At 39.2% G+C, this 17,990-nt stretch overlaps 1 protein-coding gene across 1 annotated transcript; it reads left to right on the top strand.

The window, feature by feature from the left end:
• Nucleotides 1-2,735: 2,735 nt before the first annotated feature.
• On the top strand, nt 2,736-17,986 carry LOC121957848 (digestive cysteine proteinase 1). Its single transcript, XM_042506636.2, has 11 exons — nt 2,736-2,895; nt 5,164-5,223; nt 5,305-5,397; nt 7,201-7,373; nt 9,214-9,475; nt 11,556-11,751; nt 11,888-12,081; nt 13,146-13,237; nt 15,526-15,687; nt 16,457-16,646; nt 17,468-17,986. The coding sequence occupies exons 1-11, from the start codon at nt 2,853-2,855 to the stop codon at nt 17,653-17,655; spliced, it is 1,653 nt and encodes a 550-aa protein (XP_042362570.1). The 5' UTR covers nt 2,736-2,852; the 3' UTR covers nt 17,656-17,986.
• Nucleotides 17,987-17,990: the final 4 nt, after the last annotated feature.

Below are 17,990 nucleotides of genomic sequence, written 5' to 3' on the forward strand. Positions count from 1 at the left end.
TACAACAAAAAGAAAAGTTAAACAAAAATACATCACCAAGAAAAAGCAGACACATTAAGACAAACAGCAATATTTATTGTAAAAAACTCAAAAGAGTTTGAAACTGTTGTTGAGTTAAAAATTTGTCCAGCTTAATAAAGTTCTTCCTCCAGTGAAGAGCGTTATTGTAGTTTTTCCAGTATGAAACAGCTCTACTGAGGAACATATGACACTTCATGCTGTAAACCTACACTTGTGTACATCTGGGATGTTGGGGCAACTCTTATACAACAGCAGAGGTTACAGACGTCCTCACACACGCTTTGTAGTACTCTCTATGTAAATGTGATGATGCCAGTTGGTTGAAAAAAAAAAAAGTGTTTTGGGTTTTTTTTTTTGGTCATATAATAGACTAATTTAGTTAGATCTTTATTTCAAACATGCCAACAAAATAGAAGAACAAAATAAAGTATAAGCAAGAAAAACAACACCTGAATGCTCATCAAATATATTCAGAAAACAAACAGAAGTCGGAGGAAGTGAATACTTCCTCCGACTTCTGTTTGTTTTCTGAATAATCTTCTAATGTTTTCTGAATAATCTTCTAAACTAAACTAAAACTAAAACTAAACTGAATAATCTTCTAAACTAAACTAATACTAAACATGAACGTTCCGAATTTCTGCCAGAATATTAATCATAAACACCTTGATCTAATCTAGGTTTCTCTTAATATACAGTGCTGCTTCGGTTGTGAATCAGATCTTTTCCAGATTGTAAAATGATTTATTAAAAAAGATGTTTTCAGACCATTTATGTGGAGAGTTGGAGTCAAACCATGCGAGGAAAGCCCTGGAAAACATGGCCTCCAGAAAGTCACGTTACAATATAAACAGAGCTGTTGGTTGCTTTAGGGCCCTGGCTGATTTTGTTTTAAACAGTATTGAAACATAGTTGAGGGTGTACTGTATGAGTATAAACAGTTAAAATTGTGTACATTACTCTGAGGCAACATGGTACCATAGAAGTTTAATATTTTGGGAAATATACTTCTTTGCTTTCTGGTGGTCGAGGCTGCTACATAAAGCACCACCTGCTGTGAGACTGTCACGCTGTGTGTGTTTTGGGGTCAGTAGTTTGACCAAGGACACTTTGACATGCAGACTGGAGGTGCCAGGTATCGAACTACAGATCCTGCAATGACTGGATGATCCGCTTTTCCTCCTGAGCCACAGCCACCTCTTTTAATGCCTGTATCGTAATATTTAATCCTGTTACAATAAACAATCAGATCCCAAAAAGTCCCACAAAGTGATCAAAAGAAAATATCCTCTCCTACTGACTGTTTCTCTCTTCCTCCATCTTTAATCTGGCTGCTCAGTGGCTGCAGTGTCACTGAGTTCACCGCAGCATAACTTTTACTCTGTAACTCCTTGCTCCAGTCCTTTCTTTCTCTCCTCTGCCTGTCTGCACACACTCCTGAGAGCACTCTGCCTCTCCCCACACTGCATTCTGAGATTGAAATATCTGCCTCAGCAACTCTGGACTCTGACCTGTAGTATTGGGCAATAATAGGACCACGTTCTGTAAGATACTGACATCTAGTGCCAACTGTGCTTACATGATTGTTTCCACACACACCCTCAGAAAAAAAGTTGTAAATCTGTAACTCAGTGAGGTGTCATTAAATTGTGTTTTTCAGTGACTTGGTTTATTGATAATATATATTTTTAAAAAAGAAAAGAAACCAATAAAAACGAGAACCTCCACAGCTCCACCCTCCTGTCCAAATATGGTCACCTCTGGTTTAAAAAAAAAACCAAAATGACAAAATGCCGCACTCAGTAGTCCGAAAACCAATGTCTGATATCACAGTATTGCTGTGATTTCCTACTTTGTCGTGCTGTATCCTGCAGACAAAGAATGACTTGGATCAAAGAGTTGTCTACAGTGGCCGCGATTAGTTCAGGCAGCCGGACTAAAGGTGACCTAAGGGTGCGGAGCTCTCTTTCTGTTAGTTACACCCAGGGTTCCCCCAGATCTTTAAAGTCCTAAAACGCATTGAATTTATTAATCTAAAAATAATGCCTTAATTTTTTTTACTAAGTTGACTTACATACACATTTTTTAGAAGTCTTAAAAATGCTCAGATGTGGGAAGTAGTATTTTATGAAAAGGTTTTTTTTTCTGATGTTGCATAATCTCAAAATATTTAGTAACTAACATCTTTTTTTTTTTTTTTTTTTAATAATTGTATTATTTCCTCCTCTTAAACTCGCCATTATGGGAAGCCAAGCAGTGGAAGCTCACATGTAGAGGGAAAAGCACAAAATTGCCAAGACAAATGGCTAGAAACGCTAGATATTTCCCACTTTATTTTCTCCTCACTGGAGAAAAAAGGGCACGTTTTATGTGATAGGAAACATTTTGGCCAAATTAATTTGTCCTTAACCTGTTGTTTAACCTGTTGCCTCCGCGACCCAGCCTCGGATAAGCGGACGAAAATGGATGGATGGATGGATGGATGGATGACCCTCTCATCAGTCAACAACAGGAGACACATTTCCTCTCACACACAAGTATCATACTCTGGCAGCTGTTGGCACCAATACATCCATAGTTTGCACAGTACAAGCTTCTCCCTAAAGGTTATTTAGTCATATGACACAAATCACATGATTCACAAATAAATCCCGCCTCTCGTCTCTCATTGGAGGACACTCCTCCGCACCACACTGTGATTGGTTTAGAGACAATGTCCGTTTTTGCGGCTAGTTATTTAATAAGTGTTTTGGGCAGCAGTAGATTGCAGAGTCATGTGTTTTAGTTTTAACTTAGTCTGACTGCCTTGTCTCTTGTCTTCTGCTCGAACAATGCGTTGGTTCCTCGCAGCGGTTCTTCTGTGGACTGTCATGGGTAAGAGACTGTATTTAATGCGCCACTTTGTGTTTGCAGTTAGCTAGCGTTAGCTAAGATACATGCTATGAAAGAAGCTAGCGGTTAGTGTTGTGGATGCTTTTTATAACTAATCGCTTACGTTGCAAAAAAATAATTTCAGAATTAAGCACTTCACTACAGCAGTGACAGATACATATCAATACTATTATCATAAATAAATTCAAATACCGAAAAAGTGTCTGGTTCCGTCTCCGTTGAGTGCTGATAAACACACAAGGTGTCAAACCAAACTTAAGGCAAACAATTTTTCAATTTAGAGTAGACCTACTTATCAGGACGGCTGTGTGGATCTGAAAACATGCTTCATGATAGCAGATGACACCGCATGAAGTCGTCTTAGATTCGGCATATTTGCAACACACCATGCTACACTTTGATGAAACTATGGGTTATTTGTCTACAGATTTACTTTAGGCGTTCAGTGCCAGTATAAAAGCCTGAAAGCTAATATGTTTGAACAAATGTGGAACTCGGGTGAGTTGCTGAGTCGTAAAATTTCCCCAAAAACTGACCCTTAAAAGACGTCAGTTTATTGTTAAAACCGAAAGAATTCAACATTGACTGAAGTACCAAATTTTTCTGGCTAATATTTGCTTTGACTTGCTTTGTAAGTGATAAGGACACACAGCCAGAGCACATGTCCAAAGACAGCTATCAGTATTCCAACCAGGGCCGTGCAGGGACCTTTACAGGGCCAGGTGCTTTCATTTTAAAAGGGGCTCTCGGATTTTACAACTTTAATTTAATTTACAGAATAACTTGCTGAATTATAGCCACCTTTATTCAACAAAATTTGATAGGGAACCATAAAACAAACTGCATCACATTCTATCATGGAGGGAGATCATGAAAAATAAACATAATAAAAGTATGACTGTGTAGTCATTTGAGCTGACATTCCCTTTGTGAGAAATCGCATGATACTTGGGCATAGTCAGGGTCATCCTCAACAGCAATCACTTAAAAGTTTCATATAACATTTTAAGAATTTGGTATTGATAGTTCAAATTACTGCTGGGCAATATGGGCTGAAAATTGCAATATTTTAAGGCTACATCTCTATATATTATGTCTTGATGTCTAAATATCCTCAAAAGCACTTCATTAATGCTAGAAGTGGAAGACAGAATCGAAATATTTTTTAACTTTTTTTTCATCAAATTCCCTCATTGTTGTGACAGTATTGTAGAAATGACTATTGGGGGGCACCCGCTTTACCAACTGAGCTACTGGGCGCCCCCCATTATTCATTTCTGCAATATACAGAGGCTGTGTCGATTCTGGCCGTGGGCCTTTGCTGATTTGCGCCCCCCCCCCCCCGTTTCATGCTTAAGCTGTCCTGTTAATAATGGCAAAAAAAAAAACAAAAATAAGTGTCTTTACAATTTCAATAGTTTTGCTTGTTTGTGCCCCCTGTAAATAAATTAATTAAGAAATTAATAAAAATAAATAAATATATATTCTTTGATTTTGGTGCTTTCTTTTTCTTAATTTAAAAAAATACAGCAGAATAACTTAAGCTTATAACTGGATTTCATGTAATGTGCAGTATAGTGTAATTTTACCTGTATATCAAATGTGAGAAGATTTGTGTCTTTCATCATCCTGTTTTGCAGCTCGAAGCACCCACACCAAGATAATTTTTTAGATGACAATTAGAGTTATATGTATTCATCTTTAAAAAAAAAAGAAGGTATTGCTATTATTATTTGGATAAGATCAATTTTGAGATCAATTTTTTTTTATCATTCATCTTTTTGTCATACTTTTGTCTGTGGTTTTTTACTTATTTATTTGAATGTATTTTCTTTTTTATTTATTTTTTTAAATGATATGACTTAGACATCACAGGTCATTCTAAGCCAGCAGGAGTGGGGAGCAGAGGGGATGAGAGGGTAAGATAAAAGGGCTGCTTTTCTTCAGGAGTATTAAAACCGGCAAAATTTGTAAAACAAATGGGCACATATGGACGACATGTGGCTATGATTAATTATTATTCACTGCACAGCACTAAATAAGAATTTTAAAACAAAAAACAAAACAAATTCTTTTTAATGGCTTGATAGAAGGGCATTTTGAGCATGGAGAGGCAAAGGGGCAGGTGCTCAAGCACCTTCAGCCTGATTCCAACTAACATTCCTGTTTGTTTCAGAAAAGTACATGGATATGTACAATGACACCACTGAAAATGTAGTTTTTATTGTAACACTTCTTGTTTGTTTTCAGCTGCAGAGGGGAAAGCAGTCCCTTCCCCTCCAAACTTTGGAGACAGCTATCATGTCAAAGGTAAGCTGTTCAACATTAGTTTACACATCGCCCCCTTAGAGTTTAGCCTCATTACAAAACTGTTTCACATCTCCCTTGCAGGAGTGATCTCTCTGCCCTATGCTGAGATCAAGGAGCCATTTGAGGCCTGGTTTGATCTAGCAGCAAAGTCCAGCCGAATAGACTACTACCATGGTAAGAAAGCTCCTGACCCGTGGCTGAGTGTGTGTTTTTTACTGCTCGGCTGGATTAGTGATGTGAAACTGAGAACATGTTGTGTCAGACTCTGTGTGAGCAGAGCAGAGCAGAACATGAAGCACTCAGTGCATTAACAAAGAAGTGGAAACAGAATGAGTGAGCAATTTTTTTTCTGTTGGCTCATCTTACACTCTCATATGACTTTGAGCCTATACTTCTCCCTCTCTTTTGTTGAGGATCGTTTTTATAAGCGTTGTCTCTTGTATTTTTTTCATCCTGAAGAAGTCAAATGTCAGAATTGAAGTTTCTCAGTGACAGTGGTAAGTGGAAGTCATAATATCAAATGGATAAGAAACTTGTCACAACAGCAGAATTATGTATTTCTGGTCCCTTTTAAATATTTTATTTTTATACATCCTGTCTTTCTGTTGCTTTCAGCTCACTTGTACCTTAAATCACAGGAGAGTTAGGGCACTTCCTGAACTGGATCCTTGAAAAAACTGCATCACAGAGTCAGTATGTTTCCATGCACATTTTAGTCAAGCAATGGTCATTGCTCGGCAAGGCCATTTAATTGTACAAGTGTAAAAGCAGTAGGGGAGAATCCATTTTTTTGACGGAAATATGTCTGACTCCACCATGGAAGGTGGAGATAGGTCCTCTTTCAGTTATTTGCAACGTTACTTTTACAGTATAGATGGAATCACAATCAAAACTGTTTATTTACAATAACTTTGTGGTAGAAAAATGCTGCATCAAGTCCATCTAGTCAAACTGTGCTGAGCAAGCTCTGCATTCATTAATCAGTTTCAAGCCACTGCAAAACACAGCCTTACTGACAAGGATTTGAAGCCATTCTATCAAAAACACCAGACTCTCCTGAAAGAAAAAGTCACTTTACTCCACTGAACAGCAGAACTGCTGCTCTACCGCTGCCTCCATCTGTGGTTTCATGTTGTTGTTGTCTTTTTTTTGTTTAAAATAAGTATCAACTGCTATCTTTTCAAGTTGTATGCCCCTCACCTAAGCCAAAATTAAAAACACAGCTTGCTCTTCAGTGCTAATATTTTTTTTTTAATGCCTGACCCGTTTTGCAGCACCCTCCCCACCCCCATGACTAACAAACAGTCCCTATCTCTAATCACTAAGGGAGGCAAGCGCAGTGATGAGTGTAAGTCCGCTTGTAGTGAGCTGTGAAAGCTGTTTGAAGCACCCTTCATGAAGGTTTGGGGTGTAAATACAGCAGCGAGTTTTCTGACAAACGTCCCTCTCTGCAGCAGGAGCAGGTGCTGTCTCAACTTTAACAATTTCACAGTCTACACTTAAAAATAAACTGAACACACACTTTTTGATAGACTGGAGAAGTGTTTATTTGATCCTAAATACAATATAACATTTAAGATGTTGTTGGATGTTGTCTATGGAGCAGCTCCAGACTTTATATGTGATTGAAGTAGGTTTCTGGAGAGAGGAGCTCATGTTCACAGATATTGACTGAACTTTCCTCGACCATAGAAATTACATATTGGTATTATTCATTTAGGTGGTGTTTCCCTTTAAGTCTATGTCTTAGTTTAAGTAGTTTATTTTTGTAAGGAAAGTTGCACTATTTTTATATGGAGCATCTTCCATGATGAGCATAAGACAGCGTTGCATGTGATCAGTAAGTCAGCATTCCTCTCCCTGCATGTTGGTTTGGGTTAGAAGTCAATGTGTCGAACCCTCTGTGAGTAGGCAGGCAAAGGAGCACAGGGTCTGGTTTGGAAAATGTCCTAAACTGACTCCATTGATGATCAACAGGCCAGGTGTCCACCTTCCAGCTGGGGATGGAGCAGCAGTGGGGCGTTGCCTATAAAATCACTCCTGAGACCACAGAGAAGGAGCTGAATGTGATGAAGTGTTTCCAGGCCAATGGAACAAAGGATGAAGCGGTCACAGCACAGGCGTCGCTGCCTGATGTGCAGGGCTTCCAGGTCTGTGAGAGCAAAACACCCTGAGCAATACAGCAAACACCAAAGTGCAGTTATTAGAGTGATTTCTTATCTGTCTTATTACCATAAGCAATCTTGAAGACTGTCAGTCTTTGATATCTGAGCAAATTGTCTTGATTTCTTACTAAACCATGGGAGGGTGACAAGAAACTTGACAAGAAATAGCACAAAAAGCTAGAAATTAGTAAAAAAAAAAAATATATATATATATATATATGTATATATATATATATATATATATATATATATATATATATATATATATATATATATATATATATATATATATGTATATGTGTGTGTGTGTGTATATATATGTATGTATGTATATATATATATATATATATATATGTATGTATGTATGTATGTATGTGTATGTATGTATATATATATATATATATATATATATATATATATATATATATATATGTATGTGTTTGTGTATAACCTGAAAATGAGCTAAGAAAAACAAGGAAAAGAATCCCTCATAAAATAAACTCAAAGAGCTAAAATTAATATTTTTGTTCTTTTTTAAATAACCTTATTTTAAACATATGTTTAAGAGAATTATAAATATAGGGTTTTTTTGTACAACCCCCTTGTGGGACTCTACTTGCCAAGATGCTCATTAATTTTTTTTTTTAATGTTTTTGAAAGAAATCAAATCAATTTTCACTTTTTTCAGAGTTAAAATGCCAGTGAAGAAAATTGATGTCGATATAGGTGTTAAAGGTTTAACAAACTAATCTAACCCTGAGCTGTGATCTGATGAACTCTGAGATGTAAAACTCATAGTTTTCAGTTCCAGAACAGCTGATCAGAGTTTGTTCAGTCAACTCTGAGTAAGGTCACTCTGAGTTAAGCTCGTGCACTGTGAATGAAAAAAGCCATCATCGATGGAGCTCTGATACTACAATTCACCATGGCAACAGTTAAGAAAAAAAGGGCACAGCCTTCATTTTAATCAGGTGCACATGGAGATATTAATTATTCAGATCCTGAGCTTCCTGCCAGAGTTCTGCAGGACTATGATATAATGTTTGTCATGTATTTGTAGGCCGAGAGGCTCAGAGTGACTGAGGAGGGATCCCTCTTCCAGGACGGACAGACATGCAATAGATGTTGTAAAGAACAATAAAATTACACTAGATGACAGAGAGAAAAGGAAGGAGAGCAACAATAATGGTAACAATAACATAACATGAAACAATAGTAATAGACATAAATATTAATAAATATTGTAGTTTATGTATGTGGCGATAACAGTCATGTGCATAATGATAGTGGAGGCATGACTAATAATAATGGCAGTAGTAGTTGGCGTCGTGCAACCATGATCCACAATCCAGACACAGCCGCCCCACCCTGTTCTCTCCCAGACATATTATATATATTAACATATAATCTCAAATATTATACAAAATTATGTTCCATCAGTGCGACCAGTCGTATCATAAATCATGGCTTTCCTGCTGGCAGTGCTTAGGATCCTAAATAGATCTCTCATCAGAGGTCATGGATGTAAAATGTAAGTGCAGCACGATTGGTGCAGGGAGGCGTACAACAGCGTGGTGGTTATTCCAGTGGTGGATTTGCATTTCAGCTGTCACAGAACCTCGTGTAACACTCCCTGACATTGAGACAGTCTGATTTCCTCTGCAGTCTTAACGAGTGACATAGAAGTTGATTGTCTGTTTGCTGTAGTCTCCATGCTCTGCACCAGTGCACGCTTGTTGTGATACTAAGCAACAAATGTGTTCAATGTCGGCAAAATGCTCTCACAGTTTCTGTCTGGGTGCTTAATGTCAACCCTCCCCCACAGTTCCTGAGGATGGAGTACTATGGAGGTTCCCTGTGTGAAGTCTGGCAAAATGTGACCACTGTGGGCTACAAGAAGAACACGTACACACTGTGGGTGACCCACTCAGAGAGAGGTGTTGATGCCAAGGACGAGCCTGCCACACCCCTCCACTATGAGATGATGGGATACAACACGCTGCTGGGCTCACATTATGACAAATACTTGGTGGACTACAAAGAGTTCAGCACTCATGTGGATCCTAAAGTCTTCTTGCTGCCTGAAGGTTTGTGCTCTGCAGAAGAGTGTTTTTATGTAGTATAGTTGTTTCTCATTCTGTCTTCAGTGAAGCCCATCTTATCCATGTTCACTAGGCTTTAAGTTTGATCACACTCTGTTTACCTTCCCTCAGACCGCTACCTGAATGTTTACTGCTGCTGAAGTACTGTGGTGACTCTCGGCACCTAAAGCCAAGTATACACTGTACGATGTTAGCCTGTTTTGGGCCTGATTTTTCAGTCACACGACTCATTTTGAAGTTGGGCCGAATTTCAGTTGCGTTTGGCGTCATTTGACGTGCAGTTTTCAGGGGGTGGTTAGGACCGATCATCTGCTCCTGAACAGCCGTCGGACGGTCAGATAACTTTCTGACATGTCAGACATTTTGGTCGGCCAATGCAGGCTCTCGCACTTTTTAAGCAAGGCCATGATTCAGTTCCTCAGTGTCAGTGCCTTTTTCTCACTTGACCTGCACAAAGTGACAAACAGAGCATCTAAAAACACCATGGCAACACAATGCTGGACATCCCCTGATTAAAACTAATGTTAGCGACAAGTAGTCATGACATAGGAAGTGCAATTTATGGCTGGAACATTAGCATATGGTTAACTATCAAGTTAACAGTAAAAGTAGCTAGTTTACCTCGAGTTCTCTCTGCAAAATGGACAGGCCATACTGTCCATGTCCTCCAAACCATCTGAGAGTCCAAATGTGCCCATGCCTCTTTGTCTTGGAGGTTTTGCCACACAGGACTGCACAGATTATCAAGGCAGTACGCTTCTGCCTTGTTAACATTGTTGCTAATAACTGCCTCAACATTTTCAAACTAATCTTTATTGACAGTTGTCAATAGCCAGGACGGTCCATTTTTACAGGTACAGTGTGAGCTCTCAGGTGGAGGCTTGACAATCAGACTGTACAGTGTGAGCACATGAATGCTGAGCCTTGGCTTTACGTCACAGATGATTCACTTATACAGTATGAGTTGGAGTTAACGTTTCTAAAATTGTACTGTGTATGCCCAGCTTAAGTCATTGTGCTGTCACAAGTTACACTGTCACAATTAGAAAAATGTAAGCCGAAATACCCGAAGAGCTGCCAGCATTAATCTCAGAACACACTGACTATGGTCTGACCATGTTATTTAGAGATTACATTAGCATATATGATGGTTGTTTCCACCAGCCTACAGTACTGACAGCTCTCATTTACTCAAGCAGTGTAACAAAGCACAATAATTTATATACAACAATAACAACAATATAAAATATAAATATAATATAAACACAATAACTTCACTGCTAAAAGCATGTACGAGTGCTTAGATGACATTAACCAACCCGAAAGAACAATCTTATAAACTAATTAACACTAACATTAGGCTGCACTTGTTGCTATAGCAACGGTAAACATGCAAGTAGTGGGATTTATTCGTGTAGCCTTAATATCTTCTAACATTGTACAGATCCCATACTTTCATTATGGTTCACTTTTATGGTAATCCATGTGGTGTTTTGGTTTGTTTGGTTTTTAAATGGCAATTGAATTACAAATTATCTCATCATACCCAGACCCTCCACATTTCAGTTTTTCTCTCCACGTGTCAGCTTTATTCACAAAATAGTTTTCAACTTGATTCTTGACATTAACAAACTTAATTACTGGATAGCCCCTTGAGATGAACAATGTCTTTTTAGAAGAGGGTCCAACATAAATAATACACAATACAATACAACAGTCATTCATACATACATACATACATACATACATACATACAGTTAAGGCTCTCATACACCCACCTACCCACACACCATTCCCATTAGCTCTTTACACCCATATAGAATGAGGAAAATTAAATAACCCAAGTGATAGTAAAAATAGTTATAGTAAAAATAAAAGTATCAGTAATGTTCTGATTATACTACACACATATACATATATGTACTTAAATATATGCAAACATATTTACACACCTTCAGGTGAAGACAATAGTATCAGCAATAATAATAATAGTTCTAACAATAACAAAAGCAATGTAGGAAAGGAAAAACAAAGTATTTTCTGTTTTGTGTGTTTTCCCCTGTAGGGATGAGCTGTGGGGGGTTTCCTGGTCCAGGAGTAGAGCACCACATGCTGGCCAATCCAATGAAAGATCTCATCCACACCTCAGCATCAGGCCACTCACAGAGCATATTTGAGCATTTCAAGAAAAAGTTCCAGCGTCAGTACAGCGATGAAAGAGAGCATGAGAAAAGGCAGCATTCTTTTGTTCATAACCTCCGGTGAGAGGAACATGAAATATTGATAAGTTGTCACACTGCAGCAATACAAATATTTTCTTAAAGCACATAGTCATGAATAACAGGAGTCCAGCTCTGATATACTGTATATCTGATGAATGTTTCTGTGTTACTGTAGGTACATTCACTCCAAGAACAGAGCAGGGCTGTCCTTCTCGCTTGCCCTCAACTCTCTGTCAGATCGCACCATGTCGGAGCTGGCTGTCATGAGGGGAAGGAAAAGAGGAAAGACCCCAAACAAAGGGCTCCCCTTCCCCGCAGAGATTTATGAAGGAGTACAAGTGCCTGAGTCACTTGACTGGAGGCTTTACGGTACGGATATACAATCTACAATGTTAACCAAGATGCATCTTCCTGCCAGGATCTCCTAGTTTGTATGCCTCTGTGCTGTTGATGTCAGTGGTTGGAGAATATCTTGATGTCAACGTAAACTTGACCTTTGACTTTTTGGATATAAAATGTCATCAAATCCTTTGACCTTCAATCACCAAATTCTAAAAGTTTTTGAGTAAGTTGATGTTTGTGGCAAATTTAAAGAAAATTTCCTCAAGATGGTCTTGAGATATTGCATTGACAGGAATGAGTTGGACTCAAGGTCTCAAATACTTTGACCTTTTGAAAACCCAAATCTAAGCAATTCATCGTGTAGTCCAAGTGAACGTTTGTACCAAATTTGAAGAAATTCCCTCATGTCAAGAAGATTTCCCAATCATCTGTCTGTCCTTCTGTCCCATTCTCACGCAGGGGATATTTTTTTGTCAATTTCTTTTTGCAAATTTGACACAAACTGTTTCTTGGCTAACGTTATTTGCCGTTACATTGTACATAATTTTCAGTTCATATCGCAATATAAAACATGTTTTCTGATTTATAAAGTTACAAACGCAAGAAGATAACAAGTGAGTCACTCACCCATCTTTTAAGTGTTTTTGTCTCCAGTCTGATCTCGAAAGTACAGCTGATAGCTGCATGTTTAGTTACATGAAGTAACAGAGGTGCAGATTTAATGAATCCAGTGTGGACAAAAAACTCCAGTGTTATACAATGCCACCTGATGGTTAGACACTCGTTTTTTGTTGGGACACGGTGTCATTCCATTAAGGATTGACTACTGAATCATGTGGGGTGCCTGGTAAAAATTTGGTTAACTGGCCTGGTCTAATATTTGGCTCAACTCTAATACAGAATTAGTGACACAGATCTTTGATGGCTTTGGCTTTGAAACTCTGCTGATTGTATAGATTTTCTGTGTCACTGTGGGGAAGATGTGTGTGAAGCAGCTGTGTTTTCACAGACATGAATGTAAACTGAGTAACTTGAATGGAACATACAACCACAAGAGGATAACTCTACTTACCTCAGCTCTGCTCTTGCAGGTGCTGTGACCCCAGTGAAGGACCAGGCCATCTGCGGCTCCTGCTGGAGCTTTGCCACCACAGGAGCAGTAGAGGGCGCTCTCTTTCTAAAGGTGAAAGCTTGCACCACAGCCACTGGCCACATTCCAATGTTTTTAGCTGACGGGACTACTCTCCTATGCTCTCTGAAGCCACAAATGTTCAGTTCAGCAGTTCATCTGTTCATGTTTTGATAGATTTGCATTGCTTTTTAAAATATGTAAGACATGTTACGATATAACTAAAATAATAATATGTATAGCAGCAGGGGAACGGGTTATTTATGCAGAAAAACATCATATTAAATAGAAACAAATAATGTACCGAATACACGTCTATAAGTGAAAAAGTAGGGCAGTTTTGATGTGAGGTACAAATAATGTGACAGATTTCAACTGAATAACACAAATTCAAACACCAATTCAGTAATAAAAGTTACAAATCATCAATGAGAAATACAGTATTACTATTGTGTAAGAGTTAACTAAGGATGGTCCTTTATGTGCAAAAATCTGCATCAGATGCTGTTTATTTGCCGTGCAGCTCTTTTGTCTCCATTGAGCTTCCCTGTGAGTGGAAACCGGTCCTTCCCTTCAGAGGAGGGGCGGCTCCACAGGACCACTCATTGTGCCACTTTCACTCACATTAGACAGACGGGACTGTGTGCGAAGAAATAAAACAAAGTAATTGTCAGTCCAGCCCTGCCTCCATCCCATGCAAGGAAAAGCTTCAAGGCATTCCTTTTACCTTGTTGCCGAGCAACACGATCCAAACATTGGATGGATTATTATGGGATTTGAAAGTGCACCACTGATCCGACCAAATTCTCTGACTCTTTCACCGACACACTGTCTTGACTTTTTCTCTATCCTTGTGCCAGAAGATGTTTAAATTGGAAAACTTTGTCAGATTTTCTGTCCAACCTGTCCAAGAGGTATTTTTGTTGGTGCTGCTGTTTTAAAGACAACTGGATTGCTTTCCATTTTCCCCAGAGTCTGGCAACTACCAACAACACAGGATACACTGCATTTTGTTTTCCAGAGTTACAGCTGTTACTCCACTGTCCTCCTAACTGCAAAGAAGTTACACTGATACTCTTGGTTAACTCTGGAATGGAGTGTGAGATGGACAGGCGGTTTGGTAAAACATTTGCAGGGATGTTGTTGTGGTGAAGAGGGAGTTTAGCCAGAAGGCAAAGCTTTCGATTCACTGTTCCATCTGCATCCTAACCCTCGCCTATGGTCATGAGCTTTGGGTAGTGACTGAAAGAATAGGTGGCAGACGCAAGCAGCTAAAATTTATTTTCTCTAAAGGGTGTCTAGACTCAGCCTTAGAGTTAGGGTGAGGAGCTCAGGTATCTGGAGGGGGCTTAAATTAGCGTCATTGCTGCTTTGCATCTAAAGGGGCCAGTTGAGGGGATTTGGGCATCTGATCAGGATGCCTCCTGGACGCCTCCCTTTAGAAGTGTTTCGGGCAACTGGTAGGAGGCCCTGGGGCAGATCTGGAACACACTGGAGGGATTATATATCTCATCTGGCCTGGGAGCACCTCAGGGCCCCCCAGGAGGAGCTGTATAAGCAGATGAAAATGGATGGATGGATGGATGGACCTGCACGTGTACATGTATAGTGCTAAGACACTACTTGTCACAGGTCCAAGGTTTAAGGTTTCTTTATTACTACCCAAGGGTTAATTTGTTTAGCAGACATGGCCGTCAGTAATCCAAAATAAGGCATCAACACAACACAGATTTTAAGACATTAAAACAAAATACACAAAAGCAAGTATCATCTAGTATCAAAGTACAGGTGATTGATGCTACAATACAAAGTGCCACATGCTTCTCAGTTTTTTAAATGTTCATACACACTCACACACAGATAGCACAGCCATCAGGAGAGATTTGGGGGTTCAGTGTTTTTTTCCGAGTTTTTCGACATGTGGACTGTTGGAGCCGGGAATCAAACTGCTGGCCCTCTGATTAGTGGACAACCCGCTCAACAGCCGCCCTAAATATGTTTTTGAAATACACAGTCTTAAAGAAGTGTGCTTCTGAGCAGTGGGTAGTGTGTGGCGTGCTGCAGCGGGGTGTTCTGCACTGATGAAAGCAAGAAAGAGTTGGTTTGGAGGTGCTTACATGACCCCACCAGGTGCAACACCATAATTTATCAAGTGATCCATTGGGTTCATTTGAAATTTAACTCTGTTAAAATATTAATTATAAATCTTACTGTTTGTTCTCAAACCATCTCTTTGTTTTTGGTGCTTTTTTGTTTTGTTCTGCAGAGAGTGGGATTGATGCAGAGTATGACATGTTACTACTGTGTGTGAAGTGTGCTGAAGCTTTGCTGCTCTCTGTCAGACGGGCTCCCTGCAGGTCCTGTCTCAGCAGATGCTGGTGGACTGTTCCTGGGGTTTCGGCAATAACGGCTGTGACGGAGGGGAGGAGTGGAGAGCATACGAGTGGATCATGAAACACAGAGGCATCGCCACAACAGAAACTTACGGAGCCTATATGGGAATGGTGAGATGTTTCCAATATGTGAAGCCTGTAACTGTTGATGCAGAATAACCTGTACAGTCAGTTTTTAGGTGGTTTTTATGTCATCTGTGCTGCGGGGGGAAAGATGTGGTTGAAGCATGTTTTCACAGACATGGGTATAAACTGTAAGAGAAACCTGACTGGTGTGTAGAGGGGGAAAAGGCAAAAATTCTTGAAGAAAAAAAACGCCAAATTTAAACAAGAACAAAAAACAAACATGCTTCTAAACAACATTTCCTTCAGTCCCTCCCCAGTGCTTAGAAAATGTATTTGACACACCTCCTCCTTTTTACACCACCCACACCCCATAAACAAGAAACAGTCCCTAAGTTATATTTCAGTGTTGGTTTCTAATCATGGTCTGAATTCATTTTTTTTAAAAATAATGTATGTTGAAAAAAGCCGTGATATAACAATGAAAAAGTAGCGAACCACTTTACTACTTTAGTGAAAAAGTAGTATAATAAGGACTATCGATGGTCATTTCAGTGTTTGGTCTTTAAAATTTGCCTCAAAGTCACGAAAGAGTTGTTGAGGAGGAGGGCCCTCTGCATTAGCTGTTTGATTGGCCAGTAAGTGGTATTTGAGACTCGACATACTCCACTGGTAACTCGACTCACATCAACAGTAAATGCAAATAACCTTGGTCGTGTCAAGTTAACTTTGACAGCCCTAGTAAGTCCAGAATGGTTTCCAGTTCTGCTCCACTACAGGGTTCAGTGTTAAATGTTGTGCCTCCGTCTCTGAACAGAATGGATTTTGCCATGTGAACGCCTCCCAGCTCACTGCACAGATCCAGAGCTACACCAACGTGACATCAGGAAACGCAGAGGCCCTCAAGATGGCGCTCTTTAAAAACGGCCCTGCGGCAGTCAGTATCGACGCCTCACATCGTTCATTTGTTTTCTACAGCCATGGGGTCTATTATGAACCGGCCTGTGGTGAGTTTCCCTCTCTCTGGTGGGCACACTTTTCACAATGGTCTTCCTCGCTCTGTAACTGGGTTTGATTTAATATTAAAAACATTATATATATTTTTACGAAAAGGAGAAATGCAGGGGAAACCCAGAAATCCCTCAAAAGGGCTTGACAAGTGGGGTTCCCTAAGAAAATATTAAGGCAAGGCAGCTTTATTTATATAGCACATTTCATACAACAGGTCAATTCAAAGTGCTTTAAAGAGCAATAAAAAAAACATGGTAAAGGATTGCAGAGTTGCCATGAAAGAGTAAGAGATAAGATATAAAAGGTAAAATTAAGAACTAAAAAATTCACCATTAAAAATACCAAAAGTGCAGACAAGAGATGCAAAGATAAAGCAGCATATTAGTAGCATAAAGTAAATAAAGTAGCATATTTTAACTGATTTTAAAGTCCAGGTTAAACTATTTTTGCACTTATTACAGTCTGGAGTATAGGCAGTGTAAAAAGGGAATGTATCAATTACTATATATCTCCTAACCCTGATCAAAAACAATTATAAGATTGTTTATTGAGAGGGCTCAATTTGCACCAATTGTTAGCAAATATACACAAACATAGAAAAGATTGATAAATATACAAATGCAGCATGAATATGATTAATACATTTACATAACTAGTTCATACAATGCTCTTATAGAGGGATATGTTTCTCTGATTTTTTTTTAAATGATAAAGGAGAAAGTTTAACCAGGTGAGGAGGAAGTGACTTATACTAAATTGATACTAATTTGGGGTGAACTGGTTGGTGATTATGGAAGTATGGTGCTTGTGTTTCCAGGTAACACCACAGATGATTTGGACCACGCTGTGCTCGCAGTGGGTTACGGCACCCTGAACGGGGAACCGTACTGGCTGATAAAGAACTCCTGGTCCACATACTGGGGCAATGACGGCTACATCCTCATGTCTATGAAGGATAACAACTGTGGCGTCACCACCGATGCCACATATGTCACTCTGGCATAGCTTTGCCCGTTTCCTCTATGTGTAACTATGTTAGTGCCACTATGTGAGTGCCTGAGGGTGAGTGACACCTAATGCTGGATGTGTTGAGGTGAGCTGAGCTGCTTGGTGATAATAACACATTAACTGTGAATTAAGATGCTGCACAACTCACACACAGAGCAAAGCCACTTTTTCCAAACGTGGTTTTGACAAGTTTATTGCCGGCGGCACAAAGCTGCAATGCCTTCATTTCAGTTGTACAAAGATCATTTTGTGACTTTTTTTTCACTTGTTCTTGCACTTTTTAATTTGTTGCATTCAAATCAAAAATAAAAAATGGTGAAGTTTTCTATTTG

This window comes from Plectropomus leopardus, chromosome 17 (genome assembly GCF_026936395.1).
Source record: "Plectropomus leopardus strain MGB_pleo_1.0 chromosome 17, ASM2693639v1, whole genome shotgun sequence".
NCBI lineage: Eukaryota > Metazoa > Chordata > Actinopteri > Perciformes > Serranidae > Plectropomus > Plectropomus leopardus.

Coding starts and splice junctions, on each gene's coding strand:
- LOC121957848 (XM_042506636.2), top strand. CDS start 2,853: ATGCGTTGGTTCCTCGCAGCGGTTCTTCTGTGGACTGTCATGG. Junction 7,374..9,213: donor CTGATGTGCAGGGCTTCCAG/GTCTGTGAGAGC, acceptor CCTCCCCCACAG/TTCCTGAGGATGGAGTACTA. Junction 11,752..11,887: donor TCTTTTGTTCATAACCTCCG/GTGAGAGGAACA, acceptor GTGTTACTGTAG/GTACATTCACTCCAAGAACA.